Here is a 17068-nt window from a genome sequence, read left to right as displayed (position 1 = left end):
GTACTTAAATGTAGTCATAATCCTTTGTTTTCCACTTTTATCCAACCAGTTGATGTTATAATCTTCATACAATATAGTTTCAGTGTGATTATCAAACATTTCCATTAAAATCTTAATTTTATCATAAAAAGATGCAGTGTACGACGTGGGATTATATAAAACAGTAATATGCAAATTCATATGAGGAGAGCATGTATTGTTTAAGGCTCCATACAATTAAATGCATTACTTATGTAAATCAATACCCCATAACCCCTGCTCGATGATCTATCTTTAGTAAAACAAATATAACCAGGAATATCATGCTCATGAAAGTATTGCACTGAAGCCATATTTCATTTAAACTAGGGCTGTCAGTCAATACAAATTTGTAATCGTGATTAATCGCAAATTTTGAAAATGCTGAAATTTGACACTATATATATATATATTTATTTTCATGTCAAATTTAATTTCCATCTTAGGAAATAAAACAAAACAATATGTAACAATATAACGTTATATAATATAACATTTTCCAAACAAAGCCTTCCACAATATAATGTCACCAATTCAAGTAACATTAAACAATAAGTGACTTATTGAAAGAAATAGTCCCCATAGGTTGAATATACATCCCTCTTTTGTAAGTCACTTTGGATAAAAGCATCTGCCAACTGAATAAATGTAAATATTTTCATTCATTTCATATTTCTATATTGATAATTTTATATTTAAAATATTCATCTCATAACATTATTTATGCATGTGCAACTGCTGTGAAAACACACCTAATTGCCACTTCAGATGCAGCTTCTGTGCCACCTTTGCTGTATAAATATGGCTTTGGTCCCCATAGGTTTAGTGTTCATTGCAATGGGCATTAAATCTCTTAAACTTTCATCCTCCAGAATATTAAGCAGCCAGTAGACTGTGACTATCCGCTTTCTACAGCAATCCTGAAGCTGCATTCATGATTCGCGTCAGAGCGCCAATGTCCAGCGTTTTGAACTCCACGGGAAAAGCGGAAGGATAGTTAAGACTTGGCATGCTTCAGTGGTAATTAAAATGTGCTGAAAATACTTGATTTCTACCACAAGTCCCATCTGAGCTTGTTTTGTATATCAAATAGTAGTGCTAAGAGGTCCATTCTCCATCATTTTATCACTGACAGTGAAGCACTATTGTGGTGTGTGTCGGTGTAATGACACCGGGCAAACACATCAACACATTACAAAGGTTCCGCCCTTCCAACAAGTTTTTATGTTGGTTTATACTGTATTAACGGTAAATGCATTAATAGTGATTAAGAAGAATTAATGCGTTACTTTTTTTAATTAATCACATGCGATTAACGCGTTAATCCCGACAGCTCTAATTTATACAAATATAATCAAAGTTTGATTCAGTTAACAATACATGAATATGATCTAATTTTGGGAGTAAACTCCAAATATTCAAGTATCCACCTAGAATTCCTCTTGGTTGCGATTTAGTGTCCTACACTAATTTTGCATGAATAACATGCCATGTCTGTGCCATTGAGTCACTAGAAAAAATTGATTCATAGGAATCATTTGTTCGGAAATTGGACTACATTGTTGATGCTTTGTTTCACGCAAAGTAAAATCCTTTAATAATTCCTGCACGTTCCATGTTCATAATGCGGGGAATTCACAGCCACATTTATTCACTAACATGTAGCTAAAAATTATTACAAATCCACACAGATGAAATCAAATCAATTTTGCAGGAGCAGGACACCAATGTTGGTTCAGCATACTGTCCCACTTAAACACTGGACTTGGTGGTATAAACATAGACCTTGCACAGCAAAAATACACAAATAAATACAATTGACCCTCTTGAATTGATTTTTGTCCATTTTACTGTTTATTGTAGAGCTGATGGAAGTGAAAGTGGAAAGTCAAGAACTGAATGAAGTGGAGGAGAAACATCATGATTTCATAACTGGAGAAAAATCTTTGAGTTGCTCAAAGACTGAAAATAATTTATCTACAGAAAATCCTCAAAGAAAAGCAGACAAGAAATCTCTTACCTGCTCTCAGTGTGAAAAGAATTTCACATCTAAAGGAGATCTTAATGTACACATGAGAATTCACACTGGAGAGAAGCCTTACACATGCTATCAGTGTGGAAAAGGTTTCCTAGATAAAGGAAACCTTAATAAACACATAAGGATTCACACCGGAGAGAGGCCTTACACATGCCATCAGTGTGGGAAACGTTTCATACATAAAGGAAACCTTAATTATCACGGAAGGATTCACACTGGAGAGACACCTTACACGTGCCATCAGTGTGGAAAAGGTTTCAAAAGTAAAGGAAACCTTAAGTCACATACAAGAGTTCACACTGGAGAGAAGCCTTACATATGCCATCAGTGTGGAAAAGGTTTCAAAAGTAAAGGAAACCTTAAGTCACACACAAAAGTTCACACTGGAGAGAAGCCTTACACATGCCATCAGTGTGGAAAGGGTTTCATAGATAAAGGAAACCTTAATTATCACATAAGGATTCATACTGGAGAGACGCCTTACACGTGTCATCAGTGTGGAAAAGGTTTCAAAAATAAAGGAAACCTTAAGTCGCACACAAAAGTTCACACTGGAGAGAAGCCTTACACATGCCATCAGTGTGGAAAAGGTTTCATAGATAAAGGAAACCTTAATTATCACATAAGGATTCACACTGGAGAGATTCCTTACATGTGCCATCAGTGTGGAAAAGGTTTCAAAAGTAAAGGAAACCTTAAGTCACACACAAGAGTCCACACTGGAGAGAAGCCTTATACATGCCAACAGTGTGGAAAAGGTTTTAAAAGTAAAGGAAACCTTAATTGTCACGTAAGGATTCACACTGGAGAGTAGGGATGCTGCAGAGTGAGTTTTTGACGGTTAGAAAAAGTTGCGGATAACCGTTTTTATGATTATTTGATAATTTACTTATTATGCATCAGCACTGATGCAATAAATGCATATCATACCACAATTGAACGTCTTAGTGGACGTATTTCTGGGGGATATGGATGCTAAGGGCAGCCATACAATATGAAAACTGATAAATACACAAAAAATTGGAGCGTCTGTTATTATATACCTCCTATCTAGGGCACAACACCTCTTATGCGCATCCCAAGCTCAGTAATGTGCTTCAATGTAACCAGAGTGCTTCAAAAGTGCATAACTGTAAGATTATTTTGGATGCACAACATGTGGACTGTCTGATCATGAATAAAATTTACATTTATTGTTGAATGCGGTGAATTTGTACAGAAGCAATGCATTAAATAATGAGGAAGATTTAAGATGCAACTTTTCAAAGTTTACTCACTGATAGTAACTACACGCAATGCACCGTGTGCTGTCAGCACACTTAAACATTACAAAGTTGCATCTTTTAATTCAGCACTTTAAAATTAACACAGCTAAAAATATTGAACTTACTAGTTTGTGGGAGTCACGTGGCACCATGCGAGGGTTGGTTGCTTGAAAAATGAGCAATCACAGGCCTGTGGGGACATTAAAAAACACTTACGCTCGCACAACGTCAGACGCCTCACAGAATCAAGATGGCAGAGGTCCAGTCGATAGTGACAGCAGCGAGCTTCATGACGTAGGTAGGGATATCTTGAACATTTATGCAACGCTGATGAAAATCTCTAATGACATGAAGAGCCTCACAGAAATACGTTGAGCATTCACATCTATGGAGGCAAAACTTTCCACCCTGATCACAGAATGGATGATGTTGAAAAACGGGTCGGCCGAAAGAGAGCTACCCCGCCTGCTTCCAAGGCTGATGTGGAATGCGTGTGGGAAAAACTAGAGGATATGGAAAATCGGAGTAAGCGTAATAATGTTTGTATCGTTGGAATCCCCGATGGAAAGGAAGGTCAGGATATGGTGAAGTTTTTGGATGGACTTATTCCGAATTTGATCGACAGCTCGAGATAGAGCACGCCCACAGAGTTTACTGTCAGCTTTCTGCTGCGGGTGACAGACCCCGATCTATCCAGGCAAGATTCTTGCGGTCGGCTGACAGAGACTTTGTTTTACGAGTGGCAAGGAATAAATGCAAATTGTGCTGGGAGGACCACAACAACATGGTTTTTCTGGACTTTGTGTAAAAAAAAAAAAAGTGTGTAAAAAAAATTGCTGCACCAATAGAAGTTAAGCTTCGCACTGCTCTATCCGGCTAAGCTGAGAATTGATGGCAAGGATGGGCGTAAGACTTTAACATGCCCACGACAAGCTATGGCCTTTATTAAATCAATGAAGTGAGTGGGTAACTTTGCCTGCACTCGATCACCAGTACAGACTACACATCGTGCATTTTACTGATGCAGCCAGAGAGGGTTTTTTGCTCTGTTGTCTGCCCACTGGCCTCCTGCCTGACTCTTTTGTTTCCTTTCAGTTTTTTTTTCTCCCTTTGTTAACTTGCTGTAGAGCTCATTTGCTCATGTTGTAGGTGCGATGTTATTGTTTACTGGGGCCTATTTTTTATTTTTTTATTTTATTGAAAATATTTATGTACAATTGAATGGCACGGTTTATGTAAAGAAAAAAGGGAAAAAACAACAAAACAAAAAAATTATATATATATATACATATGTAAAAATCACCAGACTTGAGTAATCTGGTAGCAATAGTGTCGTGGAAATTCTTGTGAGCGTGCATGGACTGTTGGATTTCAGAGCGATGGACACCAGTTGGGACTGTTATGCACGAGTTTGAAGCGCATTTTCTTTCTGTTCTGAAAGGATTAAGGATGTTATGGTTACAGTTGGAGATTGGTCTATATAATTAATAATATAATAATATATAAAGACACCTGGCCTATTGGTCTCTTCCATCTGAGAGAGCCCCTCCCTGGTACAACAATGAAGAAGCGGTCTCTGCCCCAATTTTACCATTGCAAAGTCTTTCTATTATATTGCCTAGAGATGCAAAAATGCATTCTATTATTTCAGATTTATGTTCAGTATGGACAGAAATTTCTCGCATGTTCAATTCAGATACTTACCTAAATGTTTACTCTAGTATATGGCTTGAAGAAAACACAGAATGTAATGCTCTATGTATATCTGTTACTGACGGGAGGTTAGGCACTGCTTTCTGTATGGTCAGGGTCAAAAGGATCAGATAGGTTCTGCTCCTAATTTGGAATCTTACAAAATACAACCTGCACATTCCTGCAGCATGGTGCTTTGTGTCTGAACTTGTTTGTGGCAGATCTTTCAACTATTTTTAGCGCTGTTGATCCAAAACACAAATGGTTTTCAGTAATAGATATGGCCAATGGGTTTTGGTCAGTTCCGATTTCTGTGGAAGTTCAAACTTGGTTTGCTTTTACAGTTCAAAGTCAACAGTTCACTTTTACTTGATTACCACAAGGGCTTCACAATTCCCCTACTATATATCACCAGGCGTTAAAAAGAAATTTGGATCAATTCAAATCAACATCTGCTATTATTCAGTATATGGATGATATTCTGAACTGTTCGGAACATTCAGAACTACATGAAGCTGATGTGAAACGTTTGTTTGATTTTCTATATATTAAAGTACATAGAGCAAGTTTGAAAAAGGCACAGCTTTTTCAATTGGAGGTTGTGTATTTGGGACAATGCTTAACTCAAGGCGAGCGTAAAATCACTCCGGGTCGCACTGAGGCTATTAAAGCTCATCCGCAACCAAAAACAGTCCAAAATTTTAGATCCTTTCTAGGCCTATGCAACTACTGCCGTAAATGAATAGAAGGGTATGCAAAGAGGACACAACCTTTAACCAGAATGCTTAAGGGTAATCCCAGAGCACAAGATGATGTCACATGGGACCTTGAGAGCCAATCAGCATTTCAAGATCTAAAACAAGCTCTGTGTTCAGCACCAGCTTTAGGCACTCCTGACAGCAGAAAGCCTTTCATCCTACATATGAATGAACATGGCTACATGACTGCAGTCTTAATTCAGGAATGGGGAGATCAATTTAAACCTGTAGGCTATTACTTGCAACAGCTAGATGCAGCAGCTTAGATTTGGGGGCCTTGTTTATGATCAGTACAAGCAGTCTACCTAGTGCTTCAAAGTGTCACACCTGTAGTGCTAGTTCAACAACTAATTATTCGTTGCCCACATTCAGTACACGCTGTAATTACATTGGAACACATGGCAAGGGTAACTTTTCCGCAATGGACTAAATGGTCAACTGCTTTAGAACTGTCAAATATTACTGTTGAAAAAGCTACTCTATCAAATCCAGCAACATTGCTTGCACCCTCAGATCCTTTGCCTGATAATCATGATTGTGTAGAAATAGTGCAAGCTATGATAATAGATGAATGCTTAGATACGCTTCCCATAACCAATGCAGAAATAACGCTGACGGGTCATCTGTGGTGATGGATGGAGAACGAAAAGCAGGATGGGCTGTAACCACAGACTTTGAAGGTTCCTTACCTCCAGGAACCTCGGCCCAACAAGCAAAATTAATAGCCTTGACTGAAGCATGCAAAATGGCTGAAGGAAAAACTGTTAACATTTATATAGATTCTAGATATGGCTTCTGTGTGGTACATGACTTCCGAGCGGCATGGCAACACAAAGGTTTCCTAACAGCAGCTAAAATTCCAATAAAGTATGGCTATGAGGTTGAAGAACTTCTTAAAGCTTTGCAGCTTCCTCAGCAGGTCGCTGTTCTAAAAATAAAGGCCGATGCTAAGACTGATACTACAGAGGCTAAGGGAAATGCTTTGGCAGATGCAGCATCAAAATCTGCAACTACACAACCATACATTTCTTCTCAGTGCCAGTTACAAGTAATAACTCATCCCTCTCAGCTTGCTGAGATACACTATATTGCCAAAAGTATTCGCTCACCCATCCAAATAATTGAATTCAGGTGTTCCAATCACTTCCATGGCCACAGGTGTATAAAATGAAGCACCTAGGCATGCAGACTGCTTCTACAAACATTTGTGAAAGAATGGGCCGCTCTCAGGAGCTCAGTGAATTCCAGCGTGGTACTGTGATAGGATGCCACCTATGCAACAAGTCCAGTCGTGAAATTTGCTCGCTACTAAATATTCCACAGTCAACTGTCAGTGGTATTATAACAAAGTGGAAGCAATTGGGAATGACAGCAACTCAGCCACGAAGTGGTAGGCCACGTAAAATGACAGAGCGTGGTCAGCGGATGCTGAGGCGCATAGTGCGCAGACGTTGCCAACTTTCTGCAGAGTCAATCGCTGCAGACCTCCAAAGTTCATGTGGCCTTCAGATTAGCTCAAGAACAGTGCGTAGAAAGCTTCATGGAATGGGTTTCCATGGCCGAGCAGCTGCATCCAAGCCATACATCACCAAGTGTAATGCAAAGCGTCGGATGCAGTGGTGTAAAGCACGCTGCCACTGGACAATAGAGCAGTGGAGACGTGTTCTCTGGAGTGATGAATCACGCTTCTCCATCTGGCAATCTGATGGACGAGTCTGGGTTTGGCGGTTGCCAGGAGAACGGTAATTGTCTGACTGCATTGTGCCAACTGTGGAGGGGGGATTATGGTGTGGGGTTGTTTTTCAGGAGCTGGGCTTGGCCCCTTAGTTCCAGTGAAAGGAACTCTGAATGCTTTAGCATACCAAGAGATTTTGGACAATTCCATGCTCCCAGCTTTGTGGGAACAGTTTGGGGATGGCCCCTTCCTGTTCCAACATGACTGCGCACCAGTGCACAAATCAAGGTCCATAAAGACATGGATGAGCGAGTTTGGTGTGGAAGAACTTGACTGGCCTGCACAGAGTCCTGACCTCAACCCGATAGAGCACCTCTGGGATGAATTTGAGCGAAGACTGTGAGCCAGGCCTTCTCGTCCAACATCAGTGTCTGACCTCACAAATGCGCTTCTAGAAGAATGGTCAAAAATTCCCATAAACACACTCCTAAACCTTGTGGAAAGCCTTCCCAGAAGAGTTGAAGCTGTTATAGCTGCAAAGGGTGGGCCGACGTCATATTAAACCCTATGGATTAAGAATGGGATGTCACTTAAATTCATATGCGTCTAAAGGCAGGTGAGCGAATACTTTTGGCAATATAGTGTATCTAAGATGCAAGATCAATGCTCCAGAGAAGAGAAATGGGAGTGGCCTGAAAATGGTTGTTAACTATCAGATGGCAACATATGGAGAGTCATCAAAACTGTGGAATAAATGGAACTATGGGAATTATGATCCAAACAAAATCAAAAATAAATCAAAACTGTGTTATATTTTAGCATCTTCAAAGTAGTCACCCTTTGCCTAGAATTTGCAGACATGTACTCTTGACATTTTCTCAACCAACTTCTTGAGGTATCACCCTGGGATGCTTTTTAAACAGTATCGAAGGAGTTCCCATCTATGTTGGGCACTTATTGGCTGCTTTTCTTTATTATTTGGTTCAAGTCATCATTTTTTTTATTATTACATTTTAGTTTTATAATGAAATAAATTAATATGGTGGCACAACTATATTTTTGTCTACAAAACTAATTTCAAACATTTAAGCATATGCCTTCAGATCAAAAGATTTTTAAGATCATGTGAAACATTTCAGCCAAGTGTTTCAAAACTTTTGACCGGTAGTGTAATTCCACGATGGAGAATACCACACAGTATTAACTCAGATCAAGGCACACACTTCACAGGGAAGGTCTGTCAAGAGGCATGCAAGTTATTAGGCATGCAATGGTATTTTCACTGTCCAGGACATCTGCAATCCTCAGGCATGGTTGAACGTGGCAGTTCTACTATGAAAACTCGCCTGGCAAAATATAATTCCTCCGGCACCCCCTGGATGGATGCTTTGCCTTTTGTCTTATGTAGTATGCGAGCCTCTGCTAACAAAGAAACTGGATTAAGTCCTTTTGAAATAATCACCGGAAGGCCAATGGCTTTACCAGGAACCCCTAATTTATCTACTGCAGATGTACACAATGTCAGACACACTGCTTTCATACTGCTTGTCACTTACAAAAGCAGTGGCAACAGCCCAGCATCAAGTTTTAAATGTGTGGGGACCTCCTCCAGAGGGGGAACACAGCATTGTGCCAGGACAGTTAGTGTATGTTAAGAAATAACAACATGCAGGTTTAAAATCTCAATGGGAAGGTCCATTTACGGTCCTTTTAGTCAATTCATCTGCAGTTAAAATAATGGGTAAACCTAGATGGAGACACATTAGTCATTGTAAAATTGCTACAAGGGCTGAGAGTGAACAGGGTGAATCGCTGTAGACTGTCATGTGAAGAACTATAACTTTTAGTGGCATGGGGGTCACCCTCATGATGAAGATAGCGGGTGGGCTATGGGATAGCTTACACCATATCTACAGCTTAGTCTCCCTTGCTCTTCTCAGAACTTTTAAAATCTTAGTATAACATCTCAAATTCATCTAAACCTTGAGATAGCATATGACTTAATATATAATAATTTCCTAGTAACTTGTATGTATCTTCTTTCTCCTTATAGGTGACATCCTAAATCCTGGATACACCTGAAGATTGCACCAGTGAAAGAACTCACAAAAATTCCCTCTAACAACAAAAACTGATTAATGTGAGAGTGGAGTGTTGAGATCTTTTTAAAATATGGTTCAGCATTTTAGGATTCCCAGATCTCAGTTCTTTAAGTATTTACAGCTGCTCTGTACTATTTTTGGGGGTAGTAGACACCCTCCTAAAGCAGCAGATACTCTGGAAGTGGTGATTACTGCATTTGGAAAAGGCCATGTGGCATCAATGTATTACTCCCTGCTAATTCAGAGTCTGGGAGATGGAGCTTTAACTTTGCTCATGAGATTACGGGAGAAAGATCTAATCTTGGTATTGGAGGAGGGAGTGTGGGCTAGGATTCAAGTCTACATCTAGAGATGCAAGGGTGCGCCTTCTGCAATTTAAGATTTTACATAGATTCTATTGGACCCCCTCTAGATTGTATAGCCTTGCCAATAGCTTACATCCACATAATGCTACGAAGTATGCTCATCAAAGCAATTACTGGTGGAAATTGTTAAATCATTCATCAAACGTTAATGGGGTTTCTAACTGCTGTGTGTGTGCTGATGTTCCACATTCATCGGCTAATCAATTTAGAATAAAACCTGTACCTGTAGGAAACAATTGCACTTATTGTGCAAGTGTAGTACTACATGCTGCCTATCACATCGACTGTTTTCAGTTTTTAAGAATCCTGAAAAAAACTAATTCTAGCAAAAATCATTATCAAGAATGTTCAACCTTATGTGATAAGCACAAAGTACCGGATAAATCTTCTAAATGTGATGGAGCGTATCCGCAGCCTAGCTCCATGGTATGGTACCATATACAATGCTCATACGATTGACAATATTAGTATGGAATTAGAACAGTTTGCTAATTTAACAATTAATGGTTTTTTGCTTATGACACAAGAAATGCAGAACATCAGACTAGTAGCTCTTCAAAATAGGGCAGCTTTAGACTACCTTTTAGCTAAAGAAGGTGGCTTTTGTGCATTGATGGGTGATCAATGTTGTATGTATATTCCAGATGTTCAACAAAACCTGACAGATGTATTAACCCATATGACAGCACTGAGAAATTAAATACAAGCTCTGAATTCCAATGTCAAACCTAAAGGGTTCAATCTCAAATGGTTAGAAAACAAGCTGAGTCCACAACTTTGGGAAATTGGAAAAACAGTTATATTTTTACTAATCTGTATTATTTGTTTTACAGTTATTTTTAAATGCATTGTATTACTCTTCATTAATATGCTCAAGAGATGTTTTGGCCTATGTCAAATTGCAACTAACTCATCAAATATGGATACTGTTAAGCGTGATCTTTTGTTTACTTTGTAATCTCAAAATATATTATTGATAAGTGCTTATACAAAGAATGAAGGTTATGACCTGTCTGCTTAGACATGTAGAAGGAAAGAGTGTGGACTGGCCATCCACCCCCTTTACTGAATGATTATTATGTTATGAATGTATGCTTGCTTAATTAATCATTTGGGCTTAACTCATGATTAAGAGGTGGGAAATGAAGAAACACAAAATGTAATGCTCTATGTATATCTGTTAATGACAAGAGGTTAGGCAAATTAGGTCAAAAGTGTCAGATAGGGTTCTGCTCCTATTTCGGAAGCTTCCAAAATACAACCTGCACATCCCTGCAGCAGGGTGCTTTGTGTCTTACCTTGTTTATACATTTGCTAAGAACAGAGTTGCAAAGGGATGCAAAAACCTGTGTATATAAAGCACCTATTCTTACTTAAACATTAGATGAAAACAACGGACAACAGACGAAGTCAACGACATCGAAGACACAGATAAACATCTCTGTGTATCACCAAGAAGAACTGTATGCAATCTGATGAGCTCTAATTAAAGCCGTTGAAGTCCAACTTCCATCTCCCTCTCTTCTTCTGGAACACCTCAACCCTGGCTACTAAGAACGTAAGAATCTGACAGGCTGAACCCCAAATTGAGTTTTAACAAAACACAAGTTGCTACACCTTTATGAAAACGGAGCTTCGAGATCATTTGAAAATATAACCCAGCAATTTCAGATTTCTAGGTCTCAATTTTTCAGGTATTTACAGTTGCACCATCTACTTTGTTCTATTTTTGGTGGTAGTACACAGCCTCCTAAAGCAGCAGACACCTCTGTATGGTGCTCACAGCCTTTGGAAAGGGGCATGAAGCATCAGTGTATTATTCCTTGTTGATTCAGTCTTGGTGACGGGGCCTTAACATCTCTTAAGAGGTTATGGGAAACAGATTTTAACTTGGTATTGGAAGATGGAGAGTTGGAAAGTATTTAAAAAACATATTAAAACTATGTCTAGTGATGCAAGGGTACACATTCAGTTTAAGATTTTGCATCGTTTCTACTGGACTCCTTCTAGATTGTTTAGGCTTGGCCTAAAAGACACACCTACCTGATGGTGATGTCATTTGGAAGATGGAGACATAGGTGACAAATATACTAAAAGCTGGGTCCAAACTAGTTTAATGATTGGCAGACAGATAATTCTTAGCGGATGGAAGTCAGTTGGTTCTCCCTCATTTCAAGAATGGTTCACCGAATTGGGAAGGGTGGCGGCATTTGAAAAGATGTCATATAAACAGCTAGGCAAAATAGACACATATGGAAAGAAATGGGACAGGTATATGGCCTTTCTGGAGGGCTCTCAGAGAGGACCATGTGGAGAGAAACAGAATGGTGGTGGTAATTGTAAATTCTATTCTTTGTGGAATTCTTTCTTTTCTCTGTTTGTTGATTTTTATATTGTTTTATGTTCTCAAATATTTTCTTTTGTTTGTTTGCTTATATGTGTGCATGGTGTAATTTATGCTTTGACCACATGGCTATTTGTTGAGGGTCAGGGTGGGGTTGGGGAGGGGGATATAATGGGAGTTAAGTTGATTCTGTGTGTATATGTTCTGTTTATTCCATATTTCACATAAGAATCAATAAAAATGTTAATAACAAAAACTTACTAGTTTGTTGTTGGATGATTAGTTGAGCATCCTATCCCATTTGTTGGATGTTTATCTTTTTATGACTTCTGTCTGCATGTTTTACATCCATAGTCTTCAGTGGATTTAAGTCACTTTTTTGATGGATATGAGTCTGGTATATTGAATTCCTCTGTTATATTTCAGAATTTGTGTTTAAGCTTCAGTTTCACATGAACTGAAAGTTCAGTTCAGTCACATTGCCAAGCACCACGCGGCCACAGTCTGTAACCACAGCAACAACTCCTCTGATCTTTGTCATTAACAAGCTGTTTTCACCCACAGAACTGCCGCTTGCTGGATGTTTTTTGTTTTTCGCACCATTCTTTTTACACTAGAGACTGTTGTGCGGGAAAATTCCAGGAGAACAGCAGTTACAGAAATACTAAAACCAGCCCATTAAGCACCAACAATCATGCCACTGTCTATATCACTGAGATCAAATTTTTTTCCCCATTCTGATGGTTGATGTGAACATTAACTGAAGCTCCTGACCCGTATCTGTGTGATTTTATGCATTACACTGCTGCCGCACGATTGGCTGATTAGATAATCGCACGAATAAGTAGATGTACAGGTGTACCTAATAAAGTAGCCGGTGAGCGTATATGCACATCAGTCACATTGTAAGTCAGTACAAACATTAAATGGTGGGTCTCTGCTTCAGATCTCCCATTCCATTTTTGCAATGTGACATGTGAATCCAAGTGTCTATTTCTGACACTCGTACAGCAGTTGAAGTGGTCAATATCACTTGCCATGCTCCCATCCAACGTAGTTGGTGCCATGCCTTTCTCCTCAGGTCCTTGACAAGGATCCAGTTGCCTGTGTTCAGCTCTTTGATCATTCCCTTTCCTGGTTCTGGGAGGGCAGCTTTCACCTGTGAATGCGTATTTCTCAACATGTTTGTTAGTTCAGCCATCAACCATCCCATCATCTAGGGCTCAACAATCGAATGGCAATTGTCTCTTCCCTGTACCTGCAAAGATATTCATTGGTCTCCTTGTCATCACCAGACTTGTCAGTCTGTGAGCCCTTCACCTTATATATATCAATACCAGAGGTAAAGCTTGCACCAATTCAATTAATCAATTTTGCTTACTTGTCTGATTAGCTTTCTCCACTGCACCAATACCCTGTGGGTGATAAGCACAGTGTTTTTAGATTAACACTCAGGCATTTAGAGATACACTGAATTACCATTTTTTACATCAAAAAAATTCCAATTGTCACTTGAAAACCCATTTAGTATTTGAAATTAAATTTATCATTGGATGGTCAGCTGGTGTGTTTTCTCCCTCATATTAATAAAATATATTTTTCACAGCATATGAGGAAAAACCTGGAACAAACCAACCAAAATGTATTTACAATATTTACCATTCCTTTAGCCACATGGTCAATGCCATGTGCTAACTTTGCTAGAAAGAAGTCATCATCGAGACACCTGTGGAAGAATCAGGATTTACATTTCAAATGCCATTGAGCCACTTCTGTATCATCAGTTCCACCCTGTAACTGAGAGATATCATTAAAAAAATGGCATCATCAGAAGTCATTAGTGTACCCAAAATTGTCTGTAATATACGAGACCATTGTCATGACAAAAGCATAGCATAAACCAATATGCATAGTCACAGTAACAACATTTTATATTTTTATGTTCTTAAATAGCAAATGGCTCAGCTGTGTGGGCAGATCAGTTAGATGGTAAGCGACTTGATACTACATTGATTTAACAGCGGAACAGTCTGTGCACACAGTGTACACAACACTAAGGAATCCATGTGGCAGTTTTTTTCCCTCCCCTTTTTCTCCCCAATTTGGAATGCCCAATTCCCAATGCACTCTAAGTCCATAGTTAACCAGCAGTACCCAAAAATATCATGACTTGTTATTTGGTGATTAGTTTTGGTATGTGCACAATAGCCTTATCCCGATCTAGTCCTAATGACCGGCCCTGCTGAGTAATTGTGTGGCCTAAATAACATACTTCCTGTTTCACCAATTTTAGTTTCTTATCCAGTGGCGGATTTAGGCATGGGCGACATGGGCAGTTGCCCAGGGCATCTTGCGGCACGAGGCACCCACACAGACACCCCCCCCAGTCAACAACTTTGGGGGGTGTTGAAGCGGGTTTCGCCCTGGGCACCATACAAGCTAGAACCACTGCTGTTCTTATCAATTGTAGTTTGCTGACCTTGTGACCATTCTCAGCCAGAATGAGGAACAATGCCAATGTGTCCTCCTCACATGCTTCACTGGAATTAGAACAGAGCAGTAAATCATCAACATATTGAAGAAGTGTTTTCCCCTTTACTGGCATAAGCCATTGGACTCAAGATGGCGCCGAGTATGACTGCTGCGTTGCGAGCTCCGAAACAACATTGTAGTTTTTTGTTTGTTTTGTTCACAATTCTATGTTTTTTTGTCTTGAATGTTGTCTGCCTTACTGTCTACGACAGACAAACACTTTTGGACATTGGTTCTGCAATTACACACCGTAAACCGGACTTCAAACACACCAGTGGAGCCCTTTGTCTGGGCTGCCCAGCCACGAAAACGCAGAAGGAAAAGGGGAAACAGAGCCGGCGTTCTCATCAGAGGAAGATGTCACACAAATCGACCCCCGCTACCCAGTATTCTACTGGCAAATATTCAGTCTCTGGACAACAAGCTCTGCAAGCTGAAAGCGCGGATCTCTTTCCAACGAGAGACGAGGGACTGCTGCATTATCTGCCTTACAGAAACTTGGATGTCTGTGGAGATTCCAGACTCAGCCATCGAACCCGCGGGGTTCTCCGAGCACTGAGCGGACAGAGCGAAAGACCTCTCAGTTAAAAGCAGAGGTGGTGGTGTATGTTTTAAGATCAACAAATCATGGTGTGATCAGAGGAACGAACATTCTATCAAGTCTTTCTGCTCTCCTGATCTGGAATTTCTCATGCTTCTATGTCGACCATTCTGGCTACCGAGAGAATTCACAGCTGTGTACATCCCACCACAAGCCAACACAGACCGGGCACTCAAGGAACTGTATGGGATTATAAGCAAGCAGGAAACCGCGCACCCTGAGGCCGCGTTCATTGTGACCAGGGACTTTAACAAAGCCAATTTTAAATCAATTGCACCAAAATACCACCAACACATCAGTTTTAACACATGAGGGGACCAGGTTTTGGACCATTGCTACTCTCCCTTCCGGGATGGCTACAAATCCCTCACCTGCCCACCATTTGGCAAATCGGACCACTCTTCCATTCTGCTTCTGCCCGCTTACAGGCAGAAACTGAAACAGGAAACACCCACCCTCAGAATGATCCAGTGTTGGTCGGACCAATCAGACTCTATGCTACAAGACTGTTTTGATCACGCGGACTGGGAGGTGTTCCGGTCCACCTCTGATGATGACATCGAGGTGTACGCTGATAGTGTAACGTGTTTCATCAGAAAGTGCGTAGAGGATGTTGTTCTGTCCAAAACAATACGGATCTACCCGAACCAGAAACCTTGGATTAATAGCGACGTTCGTGCGGCACTTCATGTGTGGACCTCCACTTTTAATTCCGGGAATGCGGAGGAGCATAAACAAGCCAGTTATGCCCTCTGAAAAACTATCAGAACAGCAAAACGCCAGTACAGGAACAAGACTGAAGGACAGTTTAACACCACCAACTCTAGAAGCATGTGGCAGGCTCCGCCATGAAAACCGCTGCCTCTCTCCCAGATGAGCTAAATACTTTTTATGAACGGTTCGAGGGAAATAACACCGCCCTCACAGAGAGAGCTCTCGTGGCTGAAGCTACAGAGGTTAGTTCACTCTCCGTCTCTGTAGCAGATGTAACCCGGTCCTTCCGATGGGTGAATATCCATAAAGCCGCGGTCCAGACGGCATTCCAGGCCATGTCATCAGAGCGTGTGCAAACCAAATGGCTGGTGTTTTTACGGACATTTTCAACCTTTCCCTCTCTTTGTCTGTAGTCCCCACATGCTTTAAAACGTCCACCATTGTGCCTGTACCAAAGCAATCCAAAATCACTTGCTTAAATGACTGGCATCCTGTTGCTCTGACCCCCATCATCAGCAAATGCTTTGAGAGACTAATCAGAAATTACATCTGCTCTGTGCTGCCTCCATCACTGGACCCATTGCAGTTTGCTTACCGCAACAACCGCTCCACTGATGATGTCATTGCATCTACAATACACACTGCTCTCTCCCACCTGGAAAAAAGGAACACTTATGTGAGAATGCTGTTTGTGTACTACAGCTCAGCATTCAACACCATAGTGCCCTCCAAGCTTGATGAGAAACTCAGGGCTCTGGGCTTAAACAGCTCGCTGTGCAGCTGGATCCTAGACTTCCTGTCGAGCAGACGCCAGGTGGTTAGAATGGGCAGTAACATCTCCTCATCACTGACCCTCAACACTGGATCCCCGCAGGGCTGTGTTCTTAGCCCACTCCTGTATTCCCTGTACACACATGACTGTGTGGCAACACAGTCTTTCTCTTTCCTTTTTATCAGATAGGCC

General features: G+C 40.4%; 3 protein-coding genes and 1 long non-coding RNA gene across 10 annotated transcripts in view; 2 read left to right on the top strand and 2 right to left on the bottom strand.

Moving 5' to 3' along the window:
- Nucleotides 1-12398, top strand: part of LOC127419869 (gastrula zinc finger protein XlCGF57.1-like) — a 40848-nt gene extending 28450 nt beyond the window's left edge. For both annotated transcript variants that reach the window (XM_051661658.1, XM_051661657.1), the window contains exon 3: nucleotides 1882-12398. In XM_051661658.1, coding sequence (XP_051517618.1) covers nucleotides 1882-2870 — 989 coding nt within the window. In that variant the 3' untranslated portion in view covers nucleotides 2871-12398. The remainder of the gene's footprint in view (nucleotides 1-1881) is intronic.
- Nucleotides 1-17068, bottom strand: part of LOC127419881 (gastrula zinc finger protein XlCGF7.1-like) — a 380158-nt gene that overhangs the window by 71239 nt on the left and 291851 nt on the right. The gene's annotated exons all lie outside the window — the stretch shown is intronic.
- Nucleotides 1-17068, bottom strand: part of LOC127419866 (zinc finger protein 260-like) — a 100866-nt gene that overhangs the window by 45037 nt on the left and 38761 nt on the right. The gene's annotated exons all lie outside the window — the stretch shown is intronic.
- The window catches only part of LOC127419889 (uncharacterized), a 172910-nt gene that overhangs the window by 119254 nt on the left and 36588 nt on the right, over nucleotides 1-17068 (top strand). The gene's annotated exons all lie outside the window — the stretch shown is intronic.

This window comes from Myxocyprinus asiaticus, chromosome 29 (genome assembly GCF_019703515.2).
Source record: "Myxocyprinus asiaticus isolate MX2 ecotype Aquarium Trade chromosome 29, UBuf_Myxa_2, whole genome shotgun sequence".
In the NCBI taxonomy this organism is placed as follows: domain Eukaryota; kingdom Metazoa; phylum Chordata; class Actinopteri; order Cypriniformes; family Catostomidae; genus Myxocyprinus; species Myxocyprinus asiaticus.
Note: the sequence above shows the minus strand (reverse complement) of the source record. Positions and strands in the feature narration are given on the sequence as shown.